The sequence below is a fragment of the Mus caroli genome, unplaced genomic scaffold (assembly GCF_978045245.1).
Source record: "Mus caroli unplaced genomic scaffold, Mus_caroli_1 scaffold_19, whole genome shotgun sequence".
Lineage (NCBI taxonomy): Eukaryota > Metazoa > Chordata > Mammalia > Rodentia > Muridae > Mus > Mus caroli.
In genome coordinates, this window is record NW_028227274.1 from 65,644,373 (window position 1) to 65,671,407 (window position 27,035).

The following is a 27,035-nucleotide window of genomic DNA, read 5'->3' on the forward strand; positions in this document are numbered from 1 at the left end:
AGAGGACGAGATCAGGAGCTCTCTATCTGTGAGCTTGGAGGCCAGACTGGGCTAGAGGGGTGGGAGGGACTAAGGATTTAAATCAAAGGTGTTTAAATAAACAAGCGAATCCATCAGAGCACTGGGGGCTCTGAGTCTGGCTACGCAGAAGGTCACTCCGATATCCTGTGCATCTGGACATGTGAGTTCCAGGACAGCCAGGGCTATACAGGGAAACCCTGTCTCGGGGAAAAAAAAAAAAAAAGAATTTCTCTACAGTGAGACATTTTCTAACAGTTGTTTTGAATGGATTGGTCCCATTTTCTCACCTCCTCTGTGAGGTGTCAGTAGGAGGGTCTGCTAATGACCCCAGGTGACTTTGTCCAGCCCCATAGCTGTGGGCAGGAAAGGCAGCTCTGTGAGCCTCTTGTAGGGCGTTCACTGGGAAACTGCTTTTAGCTTCTACTTCCCTGAAGGTCAGGTGAGGTGTGTGGACACCAATGACCCTGAAGAAGGAGCAGTCTTTTGCTCCTGTGAGATGTACCGGAAAAGAGGGCTGGTGACCGAGCCTGGAACACAGTAACAAGTTCTTGGACAGTGATAGTGAGCAGAAAACGAGCAACTCCTAATTCCAGACCTTGTAGCTTGCGAAGAAAGGCATCCAATTTTGTAGTGGCGCTGTTCACGAAAACCTTCCCTAAATCTTGTACTTTCTTTCTGTGTCTCAGAAACTGCCTAACCTACAACTCCAGTTATTAATGGGTGGTAGCATTATGTTTCCTCCACTCCCTCTACTCGACTCTCTACTTACCTACCCACAGGGAAGCCCTGGCACCTCTGAGAACCCGAAGTGCTGCGGTTAGCGTGTCCCCAGCAACTTCCTCCTGTCCCCCGGGAACTCGCTGGCCAGCCGCCCAGCCCTGGGTCGGGCTTTGGAGACTCCAGCATGCAGACAGCCTGTTCGGACACTCCGCTCGCCCCACGCACACCTGCTTCTCTACTGCCAAGCCATAGCGCTGACATTGGTGATGTCACCAGTCACCCCAGCCTCCAGAAGAGGAAAACAAACTGACAAGAGCCACCAACACCACCAAATCCTGGGGTTCTGGGCCCTCGGTACCGTTTGCGCGCGAAGGGGCGTGGCCCCGGGACCCAGGCCTGGGAGCCAGAACTATTCGCTGCTCGCAGCCTGTCGCCAAGGTCGGGTCTAGTCGAGTCGTCGCGGGGCGTGGCTGACAGGGCAGTGATTTAAGAGGCGCGGCTTTGGGACAGGAGGACCCGCACCAATGGAGACCGCCAGGGACTACGCGGGAGCCCTCATCAGGCGAGTGCGACCATGTACCCCTGCGCCCGGGTCACCCTTCTTTCAGAATACTCTGCTGGTCTCCATTTCTCCTCTGCTCCCCAGTTCCTCCCGAGCCCCAAGTCACCAACTCCCCGCGCGCTCCTGTGGATCCCGAGCTCCTCCTCCCTCTCACACCCCATCACCTACCCCGGGTCTCTGCTCCCTGGACCATAGTCCCCCGTGCCGGGGCCGTTCCTACCCACGAGCCCAGCAGCCAGAGGTTCCTCCCGAAAAAGGCCACAGGTGCCCGGTGGGGTGCTCCCGAGGTGCGTGGGAGTCCGCAAACAAGTGACAGTGGTGAACGCGTGGTGGGGGGGGGGGGGCAGGGGGCGGGGAGGATGCCCTCATTCTGTTGCTGCTCCTACAGGAGATGAGGTACTGGGAATTCTGGAGTGTCTGTGCTGGACAGGGCTTCTCAGGGTCTTTGAATCAAATTGGAGGGCGAGGAAGGAGTCCAGGCTTAGGTCCTCCGGGTGAGTGCAGACTCTGCCTATCGGGCTGGATTTACTCAGGTTTTGGAGGGGCAGTTTTGGCTCCCAGACCACTCCCCTTCAGTTTATCTCTATATGCTGGTAGAAGATTCCGGTTCTCAGTAATATACTAGATAGTATGAGGGTGTGTGTCTGTGTCTATGTAAGAAAGAGATAGGGACACAGAGAGATGCTAAGGCAAGAGACTTGGAGACACAGATTTGGAGACAGACACAGAGACAGGGAATGAGAGGCAGACAATGAGAATGAGAGACAGGAAGACAAAGAATAAGATACAGAGAGAAGGATTTGGAAACAGAGAGAGAAAGACTCACAGACATACAGGGCCTCCCTATAAGGCCCAGCTTAGCTTAGAAATGGCTATATAGTCCAGACTGGTCTCAAACTCACAGAACTCTTGCCTCTGATTCTGTACTCTAGATGACTGGCTTTCAGAGTCAAGGCCAGCCAGCTGCAGGGCAGCGACTTTACAGAGCAGGTTAAACAGTGAGATCTTGATTCTTTACAGATGGCAAAAATACTGCAAAAGGGTGTAGAAACCCAAGTGCACTGACAGACCTCACTGCATATCTTTTACAGAGAAATGTGGGAGGAACAGGGTCACCAAAATTGGATGCTCTGACAGCTTATGAGACAGGGACATAAGGGAAACTGTGTGTCAGTTCACAGGGTTAGAAAAGTAGACACCAAAATGAAAAAAAAAAGGGGGGGGGAAGGCTGGTCTTCCTGGATGGTTCCTGCTTTCCTGCTTTAGATTTAACTCTGGGAGTTGGGGGATTTGTAAAGGCTCCCAAATAACATGGTATCCTACCTCTCTGCAGCAGGAGATGTGTGGGTGGCTCGTCAATGTTTAAATGGTGAGGACCATGGGCAGCCTCACTGCAGGAGAGAAGAAGCCCTTTGCCAGGTTTCTCAGTTCCTGCAGCCTTCCCTTTAGCTCCTCCAGTTTCCTCTGCTCCCATCAGTGCTTGTCCTGGGAAGCCTTATTTCCCATCTATCTTGTCCTGATGCTCAGACTGGTCGAGGGAACAGGGGCTGCTTTTTGCTCTCTTTACAGCTCAACACGCCATCTGCCCTCACCAACACTTGAAAGCTCAAGGACAAGAGCTGTGGTTCTGGGGTCCTCTTTCCCTTCTTCAAGGGCTGAGGTTTACAGAGGTTAGCATTCACTGGGCAGTATCATTTTGCCTTAGAGAAGGGAGGCATGGAGGCATCCTTGCGTCTGATCATGACGTCATCATCATTGTTTACTGAAATCCAGCATGTACCTGGGTGAGGTCTCCATGTTGTTACATGTGAGGCGGAAGTGACTCAGTAAATCAAAACACTGGAGAATCTATGATCTATGACTCCCTCCCTTGCCACCTGACAAGTCCCAGGAGCTCATGGCATTTTTTTTTTTTTTTTTTTTTTTTTTAGTGACAGACTTGCTTCAGTTCTCAAAAAAAAAAAAAAAAAAAAAAAAAAAAAAAAAAAAAACTATTTCCAAACCAGCCTGCTCTAATCCTTCGGCATGACTTGATTCCAAACAGAACTGGAAGAAAACAACCTATAATACTTGCTGGCTGAAGGAAAAGAAAACATTTCCCATTTCCCCACCCCTGTTTAAAATTCTATCCAGGCTAAAGAGCCACAGGCAAGGCCCACTGTTCATTGTGGTCTTGCTGCATATCTGCTTCCTATCCAGGGATTTAAACAGCACAGCACACTGTGGTTACCATTCCTTAGCTAATAACTGGAATCTCTCCCGAGAGGTAACTTAATCAATAAACACAGTATGAAAAAGATACTTGTTCTGAGGGGGTGGCTCAATAGTAGAATAAACCCTCATGGAGGAAGCCTGGGCTGAGATGGGAGAGAGAGGATACTTGTAAACAATTTTGAAGTCTTTGGGACAGGAGGAATAGCTCAGGGTTAAGAGTGCTTGCTGCCTAAGCATGAAGACCTGAGTTCAGATCCCAGCTCCTGCTCGTAAAGCCAGGCCTGGTCACAGGCACTCAGAACCCCAGACCTGTGGGAGATAGAGACAAGAGGGTGCTTAGGGGCTCATTGGCCACCAGCCTAACTCCAGGTTCAGCAAAAGATCTTGTCACGAAGGCATGAAGCAGAAAGGACACTATGTGTCCTCCTTCAGCCTCTGTGTGTGCTCCTGGGTGTTTGTACACACACCACATTCATACAAATTACAAATTATTCTTTAATGATTTTGAATTTTTTTATTTTTTTATTTTATTTTATTTTATTTATTTATTTATTTATTTATTTATTTATTTATTTTTTGGTTTTTCGAGACAGGGTTTCTCTGTGTAGCCCTGCCTGTCCTTGAACTCACTTTGTAGACCAGGCTGGCCTCGAACTCAGAAATCTGCCTGCCTCTGCCTCCCATAGCTTCCCTTTTGTAAGAGCTTGGTTTTGGACAGCTGCTCTCCCAGCTCAGAATCTATCCCGGCTTCCCTGGTGGCATTAGAAAGAGAACAAGCTTGCTACAAACAAGTCTCCCAGCTTTCTGTTTCTGTAACAATAATGTTACAAAGTATCCAAGGGCTTCAGTCTTGTGTTCTCTGTGTGTGTGTGTTCTATGGTCTTTTTTATATCATTATATGTAAGCACGCTGTGTCTTCAGACACTGCAGAAGAGGGCGTCAGATCTCATTATGGATGGTCTGTGAGCCATCATGAGCTGGGATTTGAACTCAGGACCTTCAGAGGAGCAGTCAGTGCTCTTACCCACTGAACCATCTCCCCAGCCCATGTTCTATGTTCTTTTTTTTTTTTTTTTTTTTTTTTTTTTGGTTTTTTGAGACAGGGTTTCTCTGATAGCCCTGGCTGTCCTGGAACTCACTTTGTAGACCAGGCTGCCCTTGAACTCAGAAATCCACCTGCCTCTGCCTCCCGAGTGCTGGGATTAAAGGTGTGCGCCACCACGCCCGGCCTATGTTCTTATAGTAAGCATTCTGTCAGGTCTCAAGAATAGATGAGGCCCACAGCCTGTGTCAAGCATGCTCCCTCTGTGTGTGGTACCTTCAAGGAGCTTGGTGATGGGAAGCCTGATTTGCTGACACTTGCCATTGGACCCTAGTATTCTTGGACCCCGCCTGACAATGAATAGACCCCTCTCTAAACCTGATGGACACCCCTGATCCTCATCTCCTCTCTCTCCATTTACTGGTGCCTAACCTCACCATTACCCACCTTAATGTTCTTAAATACTCTTGCCCTGTGGTGTTGGGCTGATAAAGTTCTGTTTTCTATTTCCCTTATATGCATTCCTCATTTTCTGAATAAGAGGGAAATGCACAGCAGCTATGGCTGATCCCTGAATAGCCTCTATCACTAGTGACACCAAAAGTGCAGCTGGCCCCCATCACCTCAGCATCTGCCTCCAAGGATTCAGCCAACTGCAGGGGGGAAAAGGTGATTGATTGATTGATTGATTGATTGATTGTGTTTGAAGAGGAGGAGGTTGGTTGGTTGTGTTTCTTGACACTAAGATTAGATTCTCCCATGTAGCCCAGGTTGGCCTCAAATTTCTGCCTGCTTCTGCCTCTTCAGATACAGAGAGTGCAGTCATTTTGTACCACCTGCAGGTGAGTGCCACCTGAGAGTGCAGGTGTAAACCACATAATGATGCAGATGGGTACCACCTGAGGGTGCAAGTGTGCATCACCTGAGGATGCACCTGTGAACCACCTGAGGGTGCAGGTGTGCACCACATGAGGATGCACCTGTGTACCACCTCAGGCTATATATGTTACCACCACCTCTGGCTCTTGAAAATATCTGTAGTTTTGAGTTGCAGCTGTGCAGACATGGTCTGTCCTGCTGTGCTATATGGTAGAGCAGCTACTTACAATGTGCTTGGTGTACTCAGTAATGTAGAGATGGTTAAAACATTCAAGAGGGTGTATGTAGGTTCTACAAACATTATATCTTATAAGGAGACTTGAACATCTGTGAATTTGGGGATACTGGGGTTCCGGAGACACACCTCCTTGGGATACTGGGAGACAGCTGTATCTCTCTTTAAGACCTAGTTCCAAGATCTTTGCTCTAGTGCTTTCAGGATAGACATCAGCCCATGGATAGGATACAAAGAAAGCCTTTTATGGGTTTTGAGGGAGTTCCATGTAGAATGGTGGGCAAGGCCAGTGGGGCAGGTTGGTAAAAGGATTTACCAAAGGTAAAAAAGGGTGGAGAATTGGTCACAATACACTACAAAGAATCCCCAGGGAGCCCCTAGAACCTGCAAGGGAATAGCCGTCTTTCATAGTAGTTGAGGAGGAGTTATAGTCTTGTCTTGTGGGTAGTTGGTGTGTGGCCCCAATCTGGTGACATTTCCTTATCTCATAAAACAATACATTCCCCCCTTGAGACTGGTCTTTCTCATGTGCATTGGATCATGGGAATTAGGGTCCTGTGTAAAGCATTTAAGTCCATAAGAAGAGGTTCCACCTAGGCATGGTCTTGCTGTTAACATGCTGTTAACATGCAGGGATTTTGTTCTTGGTTTTGGCCTTTCTCCTCTGGTGTGTAAGTGTATGTCTGTGGGGGAGGGGTAGTCATCTTATTGGAGAAAAATCCATGTGGACTGTCAGTCTGTGGCTTCTTGCTTAGTGTCACATATTGTCACACGTTCTCTCAGAGAAGACTGCAAAGCTCCCCCACTACCCCCTCTTCTTGGAGATCTGATGTGTGAGAATATTCCATGAAGTCTGATTTCTATGATTGTTTTGATTTCCTCTGAACAATCTATTTCCTTAAAGGCCCTGTTTCCTTATAAGTTTTCCTCAATGAGTTACTTCCCTTCCAACTTCATAGAACTGTCTGCACCCAGTTTCCAAGGAACTAGGGAGCAGCCGAGCTCACTGTTGACGGGGTGAAAAGCAGGATCCAGAGGTTTCTCAGTGGTCTGGCTGTTTTGATTTGGGGGAGCTATGGAAGAAGGAGGGCTGAACCCAGGGCCTTATTATGTTCTTCTAACTACTAAGCCACACCACCCTCAACTCTTTTGTTTTTGTTTTTGTTTTTGTTTTTTTGAGACGGGGTTTCTCTGTGTAGCCCTGGCTGTCCTGGAACTCACTCTGTAGACCAGGCTGACCTCAAACTCATAAATCCACCTGCCTCTGCCTCCCAAGTGCTGGGATTAAAGGCATGTGCCACCTCTGCCCAGTCACCCTCAACTCTTAAGGCGCCCTGTCTTAACTTTGACAAGTCAGGATATTGGCGGGGGGGGGGGGGTGTTCAGGAATATAGAAATAGAAACCCCACTTTTAGCAGTGTGCCAATGGCCAGATATAAAGCGTTCTGTCTTTCCCATTGGGACAGAGTGAATAGGGGCCACTCACAAACGCTGTGCATTTAACAGCTTGGACTGACTGATCATTTAGTTGGAGCAGTCAGTACTCATACATGCTTGTTACTCGGGTTGAGTGTGCAAAAAAGTTCAATTAATCCCTCCATGTGTTTAAAAAACAGTCTTGTTGTTGTTGTTGTTATTTTGGTTTGGTTTGGTTTTTCAATACAGGGTTTCCTTGCATAGCCCTGGCTGTCCTGGAGCTAGCTCTGTAGAACAGGCTGGCCTTGAACTCACAAAGCTCCATCTGCTTCTGCCTCCCCAGTGCTAGGATTAAAGGCATGAGCCCACACTGCCCAACATAAGATAGTCTTAATCTGAGAGAGAGGCTGTTGAAATAGGGTTTCTATTTGGAACCTGGGGCTCACAGATTAGACTAAGCTAGGTCACTAGGTCACAGTGAGCCCTAAGGATCCAAAATTTTTAATTTTTCCATCTGAGCCTGATTTTTCGTTTTATAATTTGACACATTAAGGCACTCATCCTTGATAAAAATGGTTTGACTTAATTTCTCTGTGTGTGTGTGTGTGTGTGTGTTTGTGTGTGTTCCAAGAGTCTTATCTCCAGCTGTGAGCCAGTTCTTGCTTAGGAAATAGAAAGCTAAGAACAAAAGATCCACTGTCTCTCCTAGCCAAGAAGGCTGCCCTGAGGTCAGGTAGAGGCAGGGAGGGCCACAATGACTGCCAGCCCTTATCTTGTCAGATGGGAAAAGACAATGAGGACTTTTGAACTGGGCCAGGTTACTGGAGTGGTTCTTGGGAAGATGTAAATGTCTTTTTTCAATGAGGAGACCTGGGGCCCAGGTAACTAGGTCAAAGATGTGCCTTCTGCTGCTAGCAGCTAGAGCTGGCATTTTTGGGTTTTCAATACAGGGCCCCTGTTCTCTTGTGTCTCCTACTTTATCCTCTCATGCAAATTAAATGGCATGAGGTGGGGTGGGGTTGAGGAGGGAGGCTCAAGCAGACCCTGGGCTCTCTGAGCAGCTTCCAGAGGCCCCAAGGGAACAGCAAAGGCCTCTTACTCAGGAGAAGGAGATAGACTCTCTACAGGGGGGCTCAGAGTCTCCTGTGGGAAGGACATAATTTGGTGGGGCAGACACCAAGGTAAGAAAGTTCTGGTTAGAGACTAGATGTGGTGACACAGGATGTAATTATAGTACACAGGAGACAGGCAGGGGGATCAGGTGTTCTTGGTCAGCCTAAAGTACATAGTGAGACCCAGTTTCAAAATGCCCCTGCTGCCGGGCGTGGTGGCGCATGCCTTTAATCCCGGCACTCGGGAGGCAGAGGCAAGCGGATTTCTGAGTTTGAGGACAGCCTGGTCTACAAAGTAAGGTCCAGGACAGCCAGGGCTATACAGAGAAACCCTGTCTCGAAAAACAAACAAAAACAAACAAACAAACAAACAAAAAAAGCCCCTGCGCCCCCCCCCCCAGAAAGTTGGTTGCATAGTCATAACTTAAAACCTGGTGCTAAACCAGGCATGGTCGCGCACGCCTTTAATCCCAGCACTTGGGAGGCAGAGGCAGGCGGATTTCTGAGTTTGAGGCCAGCCTGGTCTACAAAGTGAGTTCCAGGACAGCCAGGGTTACAGAGAAACCCTGTCTCAAAAAACAAAAAACAAAACAAAACAAAACAACCTGGTGCTAGCCAGGCGTGGTGGCGCACGCCTTTAATCCCAGCACTCAGGAGGCAGAGGCAGGCGGATTTCTGAGTTCGAGGCCAGCCTGGTCTACAGAGTGAGTTCCAGGACAGCCAGGGCTATACAGAGAAACCCTGTCTCAAAAAACCAAAAAAACAAAACAAAACAAACAAACAAAAAAACCAAAAAAACAAATAAAAAAAACCCTGGTGCTGCTTAATGGCCTTCTCCACTGCCTGCTGTCCCTGGGCCACTGTCTAACTCATGACTGTGACTTAGAAGTTTCGCCATAGTCCGTTAATGGGCACAGGTGTTTGCTGGATGTAGAACTCTGCTGGCGTTCTCTCTTCCACTTGAGGACTCGACCAGCTGGTTAGAGCTTCACGGTCCGAGTAGGTTGAGAACAAAGTTGAGGTTCTGAGTGGGAAGCATGGACATCGCTAGTCCCCAACAGCTGCTGCCTTCCAAGTTCCCAGGTGTGGTGCCATTACACGAATTCTGCCCTAGTGTTAGCTCAGCCCTGTGTGGACATCTTGTGCTTTGGGTTGTGCAACAGAGACCAGGTACAACTCCTCCAAATCAAGGCAGAAGTTCAGGAGTCATATGCCAGGGCCGCCGCTAGGCTAGACCCATCCAGGTCTCTGGTCAAGGTTCCAAGGTCCTTCGGATGGGAGAGCTGGGTCAGGGACCCCTGGGTCTATCCCAGTCCCCTCCTCACATCCTCATGGGAAGCAAATTGTGCAGCCACTTTATACATCTGAAAAGGGAAGGAATCAAGTATATAAATACAAAACTGCCGTACTCAGGACTGCAGAGAGAGCTCTGTGGTAAAGAGCACTTGATGATCTTACAAAGGACCCGAGTTTAGTTCCCAGCACCGACATCAGGAGGTGCACAGCCATTTGAAATTTCAGCTCCAGGACATTTGTGCCTCTGACCTCCATGGGCAACTGCCTTCACTTGCATATACTCACATGCAAACATACACACCTATACCTAATTTAAAATGATAAAAATAGGCTGGACATGGTGGTACAAGGCTTTAATCATAATATCCAGGAGGTAGAGGCAGTCAGGTCTTAACAAGTTCAAGGTCAGCCTGGTAAGAATTATTACTGTAATAATAATAACATAATCATGATTTGAGCTTCTGTGCTATCAACCTGGTTGCTCCAGGATGTTATAGATTGTTTATGATCTACTTCTTCCACCCAACAGAAACTTTTGGCTTAGGAGAGATACTGCTTCCCATACCATCAATTTGGATGATGTTGAGAAACCATGTTGGGTCTCACTCTTCCCATCTGTGAAATGGGGGGGGGGGTGGTGGTTGATGCTGTGGGGACTGTGGTGTGTTTGACGAATTACTATGGCAGGTACACAGAGGCAAACAGTATGAGGTCGTGTGTACTTCAGACCAAATTATTGCTGACAACCTAGGTCTAATTTCAGAGTGTCAGCTTGTTGGGGGGGAGGGGGAGGGAGGAATGAGGGAGGAAAGAGACTAGAACAAGAAGCTGCAAGTGACAAGTGTTGGCTGGCAGTCCCCTCTTCTGAACTTCCTGAGATGTGTCAACGCAGATAGCAACATGACTTAGTCTGCCAGGTTTTTTTATTTTTAATTTTATCTTTTTTTTAAATATTTATTTTATGTATGTGAGTCCACTGTCTCTGTCTTCAGACACACCAGAAGAGGGCATCAGATCCCATTACAGATGGTGTGAGCCACCATGTGGTTGCTGGGAATTGAACTCAGAACCTCTGGAAGATCAGTCAGTGCTCTTAACCACTGAGCCACCTCTCCAGCCCAAATATTTTATTTTATGTGTGTGAGTGTTTTATCTGCATATATATATGTATATGCACCCCATGCATGTAGTACCCAAAGATGCCAGAAGAGGGCATCAGATGCCCTAGAACTGGAGTTTACCGGTGTGAACCACAAAGCTGGGCATTGAGAATCAAAACAGGTCTTCTGAAAGAGCAGCTAGTGCTCTTAACTGCTGAGCCATCTCTCCGGCCTGTTGGAATAACATCTTTATGGGTGTGTTCCTGAATGAGAAAGAGCCCACAGGCTCCTTGTGTGTCACTCACCTGGTTTCCACAGAGGTTTAACCACCGTTGAGGCTCAACAGCACAGCTGTCACCTGATGGAGTTCTGTTTAGGGAGTATCTTAGTGCTCCGCTTCCCAGGGATTACTTCTGTCCTTTGTTAAATACAGCCTTGTGTGATGTTTGAGAACATGCAGTGGTATGTCAGAGGCAGTCAGGCATTCTTTCATGAAGCTCTAAGTGACTTGCATTTAATAACATGCTCTTCACTTGTGCCCTTGCTACTTAGCAAGTAGGCGAGCTGACCTGTGGAAGGTGATAGTGAGGGCCTGGGGCTGAATCTGAAGTTCAGGGTCATCTCTGCTATGTAAGGAGTTGAAGGCTAACCTGGGCTACATGAGAACCCTGACTTAAAACAGCAACAGAAACAAGCCCATCCAACTTTGAAAGTTAATTAAATATCAAGCCCAAATAAAACAAATTTTGTTTTCCTAATTAACTACTAAAAGAGGAATTGAGTTCCTTTTTCACTAATCCAACATGCTACTTCCTTGTAGTTTCCCATTAATAAAAATTGAATAATAGAGGGTCCAGTTCTTTCAGAAAATTTTGTTTTTGATGTTGCTCTAATTATTTCCCTGGTCCATGTTAATGTGGGTTTTTTTTTGGGGGGGGGTACACTGTTTTAAAAGTCGTTAGTAAACATCTGCCTCAGCTAAAGTCTATGACTTAGTCTTTGCTTAGAAAAGAGAACAATCAATGATATTTGTTATCTCTGAGGGTGCACATGAAAAGAATACACCAGAGTGCCTGCTGTTTCCCATGTTGTATCCTGGCTTGGTGTAAAATTCCACATTTTCCAAAGAATTAAAACAAAATACAAAGGGTCATGGGACTCAGGGCCTAGAGTTTCCTCCTTCTGTTCTTCCAGTGACATTTATGATGTTGGTCCTTCATAAGTTCTCAGCAAAATGTTAAGGCCTAGATGGAATGTGAAGGCTTAGGTAACAGTTACCTGGCACCTTGCCATTATATGGAAACTTTTTTATATGTCTTCACTGTTACTAGGAAACTTCCTAATGCCAAGACTGATTACATATTCTGTTATGTTTTGTGTCCTTGGAAACCAATTATGATAAAAGTCAATAGAACTGTTTTGTATCGTTACTCACAATAAGCTTGGACCTGAACCAACCACCCAACAGCACTTCCTGTACCTGTGTATGAGCCTTCATGGTATCAGCTGCCCCTGGGATGGACCCCAGCATAAGAGAGACACTTGCGCCAATATAAGAAACTATTTGGAATAAGACTTCCATTTTGAGTAGTGGTCCAGGAAAGTTTAAGTTCCCAAGACCAAGGGGAAAATCCCATTTTTTAAAGAACAGGCAGGTGTACTTATCTGGGGTCTGTTTGATCTGTCACAAGGGGAGCCAAGTCTTATGACCCTCTGAAAAGCAATTACCAGGTGTCTGTAGACAGCAGGAGTCAAGGCATGGACATTTAGTCCAGAGGGCTGGATCTGCAGAATGAACAGAGATGGTTTGAGAATGGTGAGAAGCACCTTTAAATCTATAGTCAGAGGACAACCATAGAGAATCCAAAACCTCGAGCCTGTGGCTGAATTGTACGCAGCCAGTATTCCATCAGCTCCTCGGAATCCCATTGATCAATGTTAAAATAATAATAGCAGGGGGGAAGAACTGTGAAACTTCTTTTCATATTTTATATATCTTATGTTATTTTTTAATATCTTTATAACTTGTATTTACATATTTTAAAACATTCTTTTAGGCCCTCTAATCTTTATAAAGCATATTGAACCTTTGAACATTTTTAGAAGCGTTTATATCCTTAGATTTTATATATCATATGTATAAAGTTAATATATAATATATATAATTTTAAATTTTGTAATTTTTTTTTAGATTTATTTATTTATTATATGTAAGTACACTGTAGCTGTCTTCAGACACACCAGAAGAGGGTGTCAGATCTCATTATGGATGATTGTGAGCCACCATGTGGTTGCTGGGAATTGAACTCAGGACCTTCGGAAGAGCAGTCGGTGCTCTTAACCACTGAGCCATCTCACCAGCCCCTAAATTTTGTAATTTTTAATTAATTATTTATCACAAGTCATAGGTGGTAACATGAAACCTGTGAGCAAAGCAAACCTGTTTGTCCTTTTTAATAAGAGATTTAATAGTTTTAATCAATTAATAAGTTGATTAATAAACTAAATCAATGATGGCTTACCCTGAGGTAAGGAGCTAGTTGTCTGTTGTTCTCTAGCTGTCAAGCTACAGTTAGTATAGCCATCAATTAATCCGAGACCTGAAGAAGGATAAATTAAAATGCCAGAGACTAGTCCATATCTTATTACCCAGGCAGTTACACCAGGCTCCTTCATCTCTATGGCACGGAGGGCAGAGGCGGTCTTTGTCCATCAGGCCAGAAGATGAAGAGGCCTTTTCCTGTGGAGGAGGAACGTGGGACAGACCGACCTCACCATGTCTTAAGCAATCTGTGCCAATCAATTCTGCAGTGTCCTCTGTTTGTCCACAGTTTAGGCCAGGCCCTGGCAGCAGGGGAGACATTGGGGCAGTTATGCTCAGTGGTTATTGTACCACACTCCGGGCAGTGCCTTTTGTGCCCATATCTTCTTGGAGACCTTGGGGGGAGGCGGTTGTCACCAAGTATTTGGGAGTCTCTGTCTGTCATGGTAAGTTTAAACATATTAAATGCCATATTTAGCAGATCTCTGACAGGTTTGAGAGCCAGTATTTGCCTAGCATATCTGGGTTAAACAATCTGTCTGTTTTTAGTTATCCTTTTTAAACTGCGCCTTGTAAACATAAAATAGGAGACTAAATAAAGCTTTAATCTTATAATTAACTGTATCAGTTTTTAGCCTGGATTTTTTTTTTTTTTTCCGAGACAGGGTTTCTCTGTGTAGCCCTGGCTGTCCTGGCACTCACTTTGTAGACCAGGCTGGCCTTGAACTCAGAAATCCGCCTGCCTCTGCCTCCCGAGTGCTGGGATTAAAGGCGTGCGCCACCACGCCCGGCCTAGCCTGGATTTAAATGTAGTTTTTAACATGTTCAAAGGATTTGATCATTTACCAGGTTATTCGCTCTCAGTTCCTGTTAAATTTGAGCCTTAAAAATTACAGTTTTGAATTGTAGCTCTTTTAGTATGAAAATAAAACTTTTTAACCTACAAAACCTCTTTATTTTATAGAGATTAGGAACTTTCCTGATCTTGGCTGAGAGAACTTTTTGCCAGAGCTCAGGCAAACTGAAAGGGGGTAAGGGTGGGGGGTGGATTCCAAGAGCCAGTGATTTTTTTATATCTTTAATGTTGTACACTTCCAAAATTGTTAGAAGGCAAAACCAAGTTTTAACAATGTAAAAATCCTTATCAAGTGGATTATTTTCATGTTACAAAGTTTGGTTGTCAATACGAAAGTTTTTGTATACAAATATATGGAGGTATAATTTTAATACCCCTTTATTTAAAAAAAAAAAACATTGTTTTAAATTCTATCTTTTTAAGTGTGGATTTAAGACAGGACAGAAATTGTATATCCCAATTTAAAAGTATCTTAAGAGACCTGTTTCTTTGGACAGTTCATGTCATATGTTGTCGTCTAGAATGGCTTTAACTCCTGAATTATTTGTTTTGAGCCAACTTTTTGTTATAGGTCTTACAGATTTTTAACCATATCCAAATACCCTTCTAGGCTGATCTCAAAACCTTGGCTGGGAATCAGCTCAGCGGCAGAATACTGACCTAGCAGGCACAGAACCCTGAGTTCTAACCCTACACTAAAAGCCAAACAAATGAAAACCAGAACTGACTGATACATTGAACAGTATTTTAGATTAATTCTGCACCAGTATTATACAAATATGTACCTATTTGTCTGTCTCTATACACCAACTCTCTAAACTGGCTCAGCTACTTTGTAGTCTCTAGAAATCATAGTCTTACATGTTTAGCTTTAAGACCCACCCCGTGGGCTGCTGAGGTGGCTCAGTGGGTAAAGACTCTTGCTTCACAAGACTGGCAACCTGTGTTTGATCCCCCAAACCCATATAAATGTTAAAGGTGAGGACCACCCCCCACAAAATGGTCCTCTGCTGCTGCTCACACACTGTGGGCTCTGTACCTGTCTGTACCCATCATGTACATGCAGACACGCACAAAAATAATAATAAAATATATTTATATTTAGGGGCCGGAGCAATGGGTCAGAGGTTGAGAGAACACGTTGTTACCAGGTTCTAGTCTCAGCACTCACCTGGTGGCTCCCAACCACCTGTAACTCCAGTTCCAGGGGATTCGATGCTCTCCTCTAAACCCCACAGGTACCAGGCACACATGTGGTACACACATACATGCATGCAAGCAAAATATTCATATGCATAAAATAAATAAATCTGAACCTTTTTGAATCAATATTTGATGACTATAGCTTGGAAAGGGGCCGAGGACCAAAATGAGGCCAGCCCTGAATGTGCTAAGCTCATCAGTTACTAGCTTGCTCTTTGGAGGTATGGATATGTGTAACATTTAGTAATTGGGTATATGTAACATTTAGTAATTGGATATATGTAACATTTAGTAGTTGGATATATGTAACATTTAGTAATTGGATATATGTAACATTCGGTAAGTGGGTATATGTAACGTTTGGTAAGTGGATATGTGTAACATTCGGTAAGTGGATATGTGTAATATTCGGTAAGTGGATATATGTAACATTTGGTAAGTGGATATATGTAACATTTAGTAATTGGATATATGTAGCATTCGGTAAGTGGATATGTGTAACATTTGATAAGTGAATATATGTAACATTTAGTAATTGGGGATATGTAACATTCATTAAGTGGATATATGTAACATTTGCTAATTCCTAGGTTTCATGCTTCTTTCTTTTAGATGGAAATATTAAAATTGCATTACTTGTGTGTGCCTCAAACCTCTTCTTAAAAAGCCCTGGAGGTGTTGGTGCAGGCCTTTAATCCCAGCACTCAGGATGCTGACTCACACAGATCTCTGTGAGTTTGAAGCCAGCCTGGTCTTCAGATTGAGTTCTAACAGCCAAGGGCTGTTACACAGAGAAATCCTCTGTGTGTGTGTGTGTGTGTGTGTGCACAGGGAACAAAATCCAAACCCTTGGGCTGGAGAGATGGCTCAGGGGTCAAGAGCACTGACTGCTCTTTGAAGGTCCTGAGTTCAAATCCCAGCAACCACATGGTGGCTCACAACCACCCGTAATGCTATCTGATGCCCTTTTCTGGGGTATCTGAAGTCAGCTACAGTGTGCTGTGTATGTACAGTGTATATAATAATAGATAACTCTTTTTAAAAACAAAACAAAACAAAAACACTTGTCTGAAAAATGGTTCTTTCTCCTCTGTGCCTCCTTTCCAGGCCCCTGACATTCATGGGATTGCAGACTAAGAAGGTCCTGCTGACCCCCCTCATACACCCAGCTCGCCCTTTTCGAGTTTCAAACCATGACCGAAGTAGCCGGCGTGGGGTGATGGCCAGCAGCCTGCAGGAACTTATCAGCAAGGTACTGTGGTCACCACCTCAGGTACCCTCTGTTAGCTCAGAGTCCAGGCCTGGGGCAGTAAGCCAGTGATAAGACACAAGCATTAAAAGAGAGTTTATCAGGGGCTGGTGAGGTGGCTCAGCAGTTAAGAGCACCCGACTGCTCTTCCAAAGGTCCTGAGTTCAAATCCCAGCAACCACATGGTGGCTCACAACCATCCGTAATGAGATCTGACTCCCTCTTCTGGTGTGTCTGAAGACAGCTACAGTGTACTTACATATAATAAATAAATAAATCTTAAAAAAAAAAACGTGCCAGCGTGGTGGCGCACGCCTTTAATCCCAGCACTCGGGAGGCAGAGGCAGGCGGATTTCTGAGTTCAAGGCCAGCCTGGTCTACAAAGTGAGCTCCAGGACAGCCAGAGCTATAAAGAGAAACCCTGTCTCGAAAAACAAAAAAAACAAAAAACAAAAAACAAAAAAAACTACGTTTTAAAAATAAATAAATAAATAAAAATAAATTTTAAAAAGAGAGAGAGTTTATCAGCCAGGTAGTAGTGACACTTGCTTCTAATCCCAGGACTCAGGTGGCAGAGGCAGGTGGGTCTCTGAGTTTGAGGCCAGCCTGGTCTAAAGAGCAAGTTGCAGGGCAGCTAGGGCTAAAGGGCTATATAGAGAGCTTGTCTCAAAAAGGGGGAGGAAAGGGAGAAAAGAGGAAGAGAGGGAGGGAAGAAGAAAGAGAGGGAGGGAAGGTAGGAGGGAGGGAAGAAGAAGAAGAAGAAGAAGAAGAAGAAGAAGAAGAAGAAGAAGAAGAAGAAGAAGAAGAAGAAGAAGAAGAAGAAGAAAGACAGCATATCAGTCTATTTATAGGCTCCAGGGCCTTGAGAGGAGACATAACAAACAAGTGAAGAACAGGTCTAAGTCCTCAAAGTGGCATTATATCTCTGCATCATGGAAGACTGGGGTTCAGAGGTGAATGCCTTAAAAGCATCCATCAACTGAAAATGTAACTGTCCTCCTTTGACAAGGGAGACTATGACCTGGCGGTCCTCAATCTAAAACAGTGTTCTCAGCCACCAAGGAAGGAAAAACTCAGTCTCAGAGAAGCACAACTCAGAGATTCCTACAGAAATGGGACATGAGCATGCAGCGCGCAGCCTCTGAAGCAAGAGGTCGAGGTGTGCTGCACGATGCCGTGGGCTTAAAGCACAAAGTGTGCTAGGCTGTCTGCTTATTCCTCCGCATAACAGGCAGCCGTGGAAACTGTAAACACATGCTAAACACATGCTAGATCACGCGTCTCATTCCCTAGGAAGAGAGCAGTCCATTCAAAACTTTAGTCTGTTCTTCTGAATGAAGGTTGAATTATAAACACCAGTCAGCGGGTCTCCTCACCAGTACAGCTTGATCCTAGCCAGCCAGGACCCCTGAAACCTTAACCTAAACATCATCTTGTTCTTGTGCTCCCTTGCAAACCTAGACTCTGGATGTCTTAGTCATCACAACTGGCCTGGTTACGCTGGTGCTGGAGGAAGATGGCACCGTGGTGGACACAGAGGAGTTCTTTCAGACCTTAAGGGACAACACGCATTTCATGATCTTGGAAAAGGGACAGAAATGGACACCGGTAAGTACGGCATTGCTATGCAAACAACGACTGGGTAGACATTCTACCTACAAGCGCACTGTCTGGTTTGAGCACTGAGCAAGCCACACCCTAATTTTATAATTAAATATTTTATAAACTCACTTCCCGGCTACAACCACAACCCTCAAAAGGATTCTCAAGTGTTTCTAGAAAATTCGACGTCTCTGAATTCAGAGTGTATAACTTCAAATAAATTATTTTGAATCATGAGCTTTAGTCAGAGACCTACCCTAATTAAAAAGAAGAAAGGTTTATCTTGTCTCACAGTTTGAGGGGATCCAGTCCACAGTCAATTCTGCCTCCTTGCCGAGGCAGCAGATTGTTGCAGGAGCAAGAGGTGGGGCAAAGCCACTCTTATTGGAGCCAGGGAGTGAAGAGAGCAAAGAGGAAATGGGAGTCCCATGATCTCTTTTTCCATCTTCAAGATAATAGGACGAGCTTCTCTACACACCTACAAAATTGATGTTTAAAACAACAGAGTTGAAACATAGTTTGCAACCTAGAAATGTGGCCCTACCCCTGGGCACATGCCCTGGAACACACTAACACCTATATAGCAGATCTGTATGAGGACCACCGGTGTCACCTTTGTGAATGCTGGTAAATATTGTCACAGGTCAGTTGCAGTGGGATGGAGATGTCATACAGCCACCACTGTATGTCCATTTAACTGCACATAGGTTGACATGCCGCTGCCTACTTACTGAATAGATTGTTCTTCAACCTTGAAGACACATGGAGTGCAGCTAAGGCATTGTCTGCGTAAATCCCATAACTGTGCTGAGAGAGAGAGAGAGAGAGAGAGCAGCATGGGATAGAACATCAGGCAAGCCACCATCAGGCTTCCTCATCCCAGGATTCACGAAAGCTCATGAGGACTCCCAGTTCCTCTCCTTAACGTGTCAACAGATGCCTGTCAATCAGAGGATCTTACCTGGGGATATTTTGCCTATAGGAGCCATGGAATAATATCTAAAGACAGTCCAGGATGACAGATTGGGGCAGAGGACACTGTTGTCGAATAGTAGGGAAACTGCAAGGCATAGCCTTTGCAACAAAGTGTCACCCACTCCCAAATGACCCAGTGCCAAGGTTGAGAAACTAGAAGCCATAGGTACAGACATTCCCAGCATTCGAGATTCAAAACTGAGAAATTAAAAATATGTGTTGTGTTGACGAATAATAACAGTAAAGGTTAGCTTAAACCACATATTCTAATAAGAAAGTATATTTTTTAAAATTTGTAAAATATTTAATTAATTAATTAATTCATTCATTTAATGTATGAATGCTCTATCTGTATGTATACCTGTATGCCAGAAGAGGGCACCAGATCCCAGTATAGATGGTTGTGAGCCACCATGTGGTTGTTGGGAATTAGACTAAGGACCTGTGAAAAGAGCAGATAGCACTCTTAACAGCTGAGCCATCCCTCCAGCCCCAGAAAATATTTTCTTAAAATAAATAAAAATAGAGCCGGGTGTGGTGGCGCACGCCTTTAATCCCAGCACTCGGGAGGCAGAGGCAGGCGGATTTCTGAGTTCGAGGCCAGCCTGGTCTACAAAGTGAGTTCCAGGACAGCCAGGGCTATACAGAGAAACCCTGTCTCGAAAAACCAAATAAATAAATAAATAAATAAATAAAAATAAATAACCACTCTCCAAATGAGAGCAAGGAACTATACTTTTTGTATTTTTGCAAATCTCTTTAATGTCTAGAAGACCCTTGAATCCTCAGAGCTGGAGAGATGGCTCAGCAATTCCGAGCATTTGCTGCGCTTACAGAGGATCGGGGTTCAGTTTCCAGCACCGACATGGCAGCCCACAACCATCTGTATCTCCAGTTCCAGGGATCTGATGTCTCTTCCGATCTCTGAGTAAGGGCACTGTATATACTCACATATGCACACACAGGCGCACCATAACACACACGCACATGCACACGCACACGCTATATAAGCAATCGTCAGACGTATTTCTGTGTTCAATCTGCTGTAGTCTATCGTTTGGGTGGAACTATGAGGGAACTCTGGCTGCAGATATGAAGACAGAGAGGAAAGGAGGGTGTAGATGGTGTTTGCACACAGTTGAGGGTACTCTGCTCGACACTGCACGAGAGTCAACAGGCCGGCTCCAAAGCTCAGTTGCATAGAGAATTTGAGACACTCCCAGTGGAGTTGATCACTCTGCTCCGCTGGGCTCTTTGGTCTGTCTTGCATTTTGAAAGGATCTTTCATCAAAGTGATCTTGAAACATCATACTTTGGTCATTTGGAAACTATTGTCTTTGGACTGAAGTGCAGCTCAGTGGTGAATGTACTTCGTAAGTACAAGGCCCTGGGTTGGATCTCCAAGCCCGAAAGAAAGACTGCAGAAAAAGAGAACAAAACAAAATATTGATTCATTGAGCCACACATTTTCCCTAAGCGTGCTGTAGAAAATCAGGACCTAGGGGAGCAGAGAAGGACAATTGTCTTTTTGTATTTATTGTATGTATAAGTAGTTTTAACCCAGAAGGGATTTTTTTGTTTGTTTGTTTGATTGTTTTGGTTTTTCGAGACAGGATTTCTTGGTGTAGCCTGGTTTCTCATTGTGTATGTATTTGGCACCCTCAGATGGTGTTAGATCCCCAGGACCTAGAGTTACAAATGGTTGTAAGCCTCCATGTGGGTGCTGGGAATTGAACCTGGGTCCTCTGTACAAGCCATCCCTGCATCCTCTTTAAATGCTTTGGTGTGTGTGGGGGGTCTTTTTATTGGTTTTTCTAGACAGGGTTTCTCTGTGTAGCCCTGGCTGTCCTAGAACTCACTTTGTAGACCAGGCTGGCCTCGAACTCAGATATCTACCTGCCTCTGCCTCCCAAGTGCTGGGATTAAAGGCGTGCACCACCACTGCCGGGCACCATGGCAACTCTTATAAAGGAAAACATTTAATTGGGGCTGGCTCACAGTTCAGAAGTTTAGTCCATTATATTATCATCATGGCAGGAAGCATGGTGGCACACAGGCAGACATGATGCTGGAGAAGGAGCTGAGAGTTCTACATGTAGATCCACAGGAAGAGAGAGTGAGACACTGGGCCTGGCTTGAGCATCTTAAACCTCAAAGCCAGTCCCTAGTAACACACTTCCTCCAACAAGCCACACCTACTCCAACAAGGCCACACGTCCTAATAGTGCCACTCCCTGTGGGTCTGTGGGGGCCTTTTCATTCAAACCACCACAGAAACCATACCTGTAGAATAGGCAAATTAGAAAACATTTAAAGCCGGGCGTGGTGGCACATGCCTTTAATCCAGGACAGCCAGGGCTACACAGAGAAACCCTGTCTCGAAAAAAAAAAAAAAAGAAAAGAAAAGAAAACATTTAAAAAGACAGATCAATCTTGCACTCTACTAATTTCCTTCCCTCCCTCCTCCTCTTCCTCCTCCTCTTCCTCCTCCCCCTTCTCCTTCCCGGCTGTTCTGGAACTCACTTTATAGACCAGTCTGTTCTAGAACTGACAGAGATCCACCTGTGTCTGCCTCCCGGTGCTGAGATTAAAGATATTCACCATCACTACCAAGCTTCCAAATCTGGGCTTTTTTTTTTTTTTGACTGTTTGTACTGGGGACAAGCTAACCATGGCTTGCCACAGGTCAAGCTGGTGTCCTTCCAGAGTGGCTCCTCCATGCCTGTCCTTCCTGTGTGAGAAAGATGTGGTCACTTGCATGACCTCCAGAGTGTCCGCACTCATTCTCAGAACCTTTCCTGGCCAGAGGGCCTCGGCAGATGTGTGCCCTGAGATGCAAAGATCATCCTGCACTATTCTGGAGGCCACTGTCACCACAGGGTTCTCATGGGATGGCGGAGCAGGAGGGTACGAGCCAGGATGAGGCTCAGGGGAAGAGAAAGACCACAGGCCAAGGAAGGTGGGGATATTGGTGAGGACCCCTGTTCCCAGCATCTTCAGAGCATAAGCATGTGTCTTCTAAGCTGAGGTTCTGAAAACCAATTACAGCAGCGATAGAAAACTAACACAGATGGAAAAGGTGTTTGCGGTTGGTTTATACAAACGAGGGTTTAGAGGTGAGTTTGGAAGTGACACATTTAAGTTCTGCACAGTAATGGGACTTAAGAAATATAGCACAGTGCCAAGTCCTGCCAAGCTGTAGTGTGACTATCGTGACTGCCACATTCAAGGGCTGGCTCAGGCCTCGTGAATCTGAAACACTGGGTTGTTTTGAGGATTGGATTTTGGGGGTGGAGGGAGGAGGGCGGTGGGGATGGAACCAGGCTCTCACAGATACGTACTTCTCATGCTCTACCTCTAAGCCCCATCAAAGATTCTGCAGTCTTCTCTGGGCTTAACCTCTCAGCCATCTCCACCACCACCACCACCAAGTGAGGGAGAAATGGTGGCTTCCTGCAGAGTGCAGATTGCCACATTACCTCAGGAAGGGTATCCCCAGAGGCCCATTCTAACCGGAACAAAAACTTCCACCAAGAAACAGCCACCAGATGTCTCCCTTGCTCAGTCTCAGAGTCCTAAAATCCCAGAGGAAGATGCTTCCTGCCACCCTGGAAGAAGACAACATGTAGCTGTGCCCCTCCTTTCTGGCAGGCTATAGAAGTCTGAATGCCCAGATGTAAAGGGAGAGTCACATAAACTTTGAAAAGCCAGAAAGCAACGTGAGGCTGTGAATCAGGAGCAGGGGGAAGCAATAGATTTAACTCCTTCAGTTCTGTAGTCTTGAGTTGTTTGTTTGGAGAAAGGGTCTCTCTTGATAACCCCAGCTCTTCTGAGGCTTGTTATATAGCACAGGCTGGCCTCAAACTCACAGAGAACGCCCGCCTCTGCCTTACAAGTGTTGGGAATAAAGGCGTGCGCCACCATGTCAGACTCAGTTTGGGATTTTTAAGTGATGTGTCTTTCTTGGGCTGTGGATGGTTGGAGTAGAAGTGGCACCAGCTCTTGGCCATGGTACACTGGGTGACAACCGAAATCACTTGTCATTTATGACCTGGGAGGTAGGAAGAGGGGGACACGGACAGTGGCTTCAGCAAGAAGGGCTGGCATGCTTTTAGGGGAATTTGTGCTTTAATTTCAAATGTATGTGATCATTTTGTTGTGTAATGCTTGAAGTTTGCAAGCACTCCCAACCCCCTAAATGCCTGAGGCACAGGGACTCTGGCATCATTTAAGCTTGACCCTGGATAAAGTGAGGCCGGTGTGTGGTAGGAAAACAACAACAACAACAACAACAACTCTTAGGAAAGTAGTCCTTTGAGCCAGGATTGGCTCCCTGCCTGCTCCTCCAACCCCCCAACCAGGACTGGAGACTATACTTGAACCCAGAACCTTGCACATGCTAGGCAAGTTCGCTACCACTGAGCCATATCCCTGGACCTAGCATTTGCATCTTGAGATTTCTTTGTTCTCTCAGGGTGTTATAGAGCTGTCTACAAACCTGGGAACGTATGTCTCTCTCAACCTGAATGGTCACCTGGTGTCCCTGGGACAGAGTGATTCTTTTTTTTTTTTTTTTTTTTTGGTGTTTCAAGACAGAGTTTCTCTGTATAGCCCTGGCTGTCCTGGAACTCACTCTGTAGACCAGGCTGGCCTCAAACTCAGAAATCCACCTGCCTCTGCCTCCCAAGAGCTGGGATTAAAGGCGTGCCCCACCACGCCCCGCCCAGAGTGATTCTTTAAGTGGCTAATGTTTCTACCCAGTCATCTTTCCTCCTTGGCAGAAGGAGGCCTCTCGAGAGAGGCCTGTTCCACCACTTCCCTCAGTCTCAGAGTTCCAGCCTTTTCTTCATCATGGGCACTTATGAAGTGAAACAAAGAGTACTTCCTGTTCCTCCTCGGCTTTTTTGACAGTTGCAAAAAGAGGCTGACCAAGCAAGTCCTTTTTCATCCTCAAGGTCTGGCCTAAGGGCTCTATGCAAACAAGCAAGGAGGTTCCCTAAGGCAGGAACACCTCTAAACATCAGACATGGAGTCCTCAAAACCAAAGCAATGTATCCCGAGTCACTAAACTGGAAGTTGTTGGGAAGAGATATGGGCGCCTTTGTAGTATAACGCATCAGCCTCCTGTGTACTTGACTGGAATAACTGCAGCTGACATTTATTTAGGAGCTCTAACTTTGCCATCACCCCAGAATTGTGTGCTTTTTGAGGGTCTTTGCCAGCATGGGTTCCAAGCCTGTCCCTTGCTTCTTTGTTCCAGGGTAGTAAGTATGCCCCAGTCTGCAAGCAACCAAAGAAATCGGGAATAGCTAGAGTCACCTTCGACCTATACAGGCTGAACCCCAAGGACTTCCTCGGCTGTCTCAATGTCAAAGCCACGATGTACGAGATGTACTCGGTGTCCTATGATATCCGATGCACCAGCTTCAAGGCCGTGTTAAGGTAACCTGCTCCAGGGGTATGTATCATGGGGGGTCTGGAAAGACCCAGGTGTGGCCCGGGTAGCTCCTCTAGCTTGTCTTCTGCCTGAAAGCCCAACAACAGGGCCTGGATCCTCTGTTGTCATCGGGTGTGCTCTGGTCCATGCAGTGTAACTTCAGTTGAACTTTTAGACCACAGACTTGTATCCAAAAGCACAAAGTTATATCCCCAGTTGGTCTTTGTGCTTTTTGATATAAACCGTGAAGTAGCTCAGTGGTAGCTAATTTGCTTGGCAGTGTTAGAGGCCCTAGGTCCCACACCCAGCAACACGCACACCCACACTGGGCACCAAGCCTATATAGCACGCTCACACCACGCTCGCACCATGCTCGCACGCCGTGGAATCTGGCCCAGATGTTCTGCTGACGTGAGACCAGGAAAAGGATACGAATGTGAAGAAACACTTTTTGTTTGACCTAGTCTGAAATAAGACTAGTTTAGCCTCGGGACTTCAGAGATTAGGACAGGACCAAGTGTCCTCTTGTTGAGGAACAAACTGGAACACCCCAGGTCCCTACCCTCCACACGCCCAATCAGAGGATTATAATTCCTGTTCTTTGGACAATTTTCCTCAGTTTACTGGTCTTGTCATCTTGACCTAGGGATTGCAGGAGCAAGCCCCTCACACCCACCTGGATGCTAGCTCCTGTCAAAGTGGCTTGAGGGTCGTGTCCCCAGTAGGTGGCCCTAGGGAGTACTGGCAGCCTCCCAGGGAGCGTTTACACACCGAGTGCCCTGAAAGTGGTATTCCATGGATGCCTGATGTGTCTCCATCTCCCTCTGTTGCAGGAATCTGCTGAGGTTTATGTCCTATGCTGCACAGATGACGGGACAGTTCCTGGTCTATGTGGGCACGTACATGCTCCGAGTACTGGGCGATACAGAAGAGCAGCCGCCCCCCAAGCCTAGCACCAAAGGCTGGTTCATGTAACCAGGGCACAGCTACAGAGGCCCAGGGACCCGGCTCTCATGCAAATGCACTACCCTCTGTTATAGGCTGTGGGATGCCAGGGGAAGGAATGGGGGCTTAGGGGTGGTACCCAGTGCAGGGCTGAGTAGCAGGATTCCTGCAAAGGAAAGGCAGCAGAGGGGCCTTTCAAGTGCTTTAGGAAGGGATCAACAGCGGAGTGTGTGGGAACAGCATGGATACGAATCAGTTTCTTTGGATCCCTACATACTGTAATAAACCAGTCACAAGAGTCGTCTTTGATACTTCCTTGCAACTCATTTGTCTCTCTGGAAAGGACCACACTTTTACACAGAATGAAAACCAGAACCAAAGACAGAAAGATGGATATCACTGCTGTTTAATCTTTCTTTTACATTTTATTATATTACTAAGGGCGGGGCGGGGGGGCATGTTTTGCTACATGTGTGTCTATGCAACATGTGCATGCACTGCCTCAGAATCCCAGAAGAGGGCGCTAGATCTCCTCAGAGGAGTTATAGAGAGTTGTGAGCCTTCTTGTTGGGGGGCTTGGGATGGAACCCGTGTCCTCTGAAAAAGCAGGCCCCTTAACCACAGATTCATTGATCCAGCCCTATTGCTGTTAATCCTTATCAATACTCAATGCAAAAGTAGCAACCTGTCACACAAGCCTGGATTTTATTTGATTTCATTTTTTCCTGTCAAAGGATCTCCACGACAAACCCCGACCCCACCCTGTGTACTTGGGTGGGCGCGTGCGCGCACGTGTGTGTGTGTGTGTGTGTGTGTATGCATATTCATGTAGTGTGAGTGCAAGGATATGTGCACCATGGCATCTGTGTGGAGGACAGAAGACAGCCTGGGGGTCAGTCCTTACCCTGTTGCACACACTTCTGGGGAGTCTCTGATCTTCACCTCCACCAGACTGTAGGAGTTCTGGGATTGTAGATCCAGGGTACATGTAAGCCAGTGGTTCTCACCCTTCCTAATGCCTCTACCCTTTAATCCATCTCCTCATGCCGTGGTGACCCCCAACCATAAAGTTATTTTGTTGTTAGGTCATAGCTGTAATTTTGCGGCTGTTGTGAATCATAATGCAAATATCTGATATGCAGGATATCTGATATGCGACCCCTGTGGGAGTCACGACCCACAAGTTGAGGACCATTGATTGTATCAGCCTTGCATGGGCTCTGGGGGTCCAGACTTTCAGGTCTGCAATCCTGTACAGCAAGTACTTCCTACTGCGCCATCTTCTGCCCCCGCCCCCGCACACCACCCCCCACCCCCGCTCCGCTCCCCACCCCTGCCCCTTTAAAGGCTTGTAATGAGCCCCAAAGGCCCTAAAGCTTAGGGACCTGCATAAGGGGCCCTCTGGGGGTGGGGGTTAGTTTAAGCCTTGCTTTTAGAAAGCAACAAAACTGTTAGAACTCGGGTTGGAAGCCAAGTGCTGCCATGGTGCCAAGAGAACCTTTGTGGCCAGGAGCCAAGCTCTGCCTAGCACCTGCCAAGGCAAAAGCCCCGCTGGCTGTGGGTTCTACCTGATGCTCAGCTGGGTGTACGCCCTTGAAGCACCTTGTGAGGAGCCAGTTTATCACCTGG

General features: G+C 46.1%; 1 protein-coding gene across 1 annotated transcript; it reads left to right on the forward strand.

Moving 5' to 3' along the window:
• Nucleotides 1–906: 906 nt before the first annotated feature.
• Nucleotides 907–25,715, forward strand: Cidea (cell death inducing DFFA like effector a). The gene is made up of 5 exons (XM_021150963.3): nt 907–1,303; nt 16,306–16,450; nt 17,909–18,055; nt 24,285–24,466; nt 25,295–25,715. Exons 1-5 carry the CDS (start codon nt 1,266–1,268, stop codon nt 25,434–25,436), a joined length of 654 nt encoding a protein of 217 aa, XP_021006622.1. The 5' UTR covers nt 907–1,265; the 3' UTR covers nt 25,437–25,715.
• The last annotated feature ends 1,320 nt before the right edge of the window (nt 25,716–27,035 follow it).

What these genes read in the sequence shown, in the direction of transcription:
- Cidea (XM_021150963.3), top strand. Translation starts at nt 1,266, where the DNA reads ATGGAGACCGCCAGGGACTACGCGGGAGCCCTCATCAG. An exon ending in TGCAGGAACTTATCAGCAAG is followed by an intron (nt 16,451 to 17,908) that starts GTACTGTGGTCA and finishes TTGCAAACCTAG; the next exon opens with ACTCTGGATGTCTTAGTCAT. An exon ending in AGGGACAGAAATGGACACCG is followed by an intron (nt 18,056 to 24,284) that starts GTAAGTACGGCA and finishes TCTTTGTTCCAG; the next exon opens with GGTAGTAAGTATGCCCCAGT.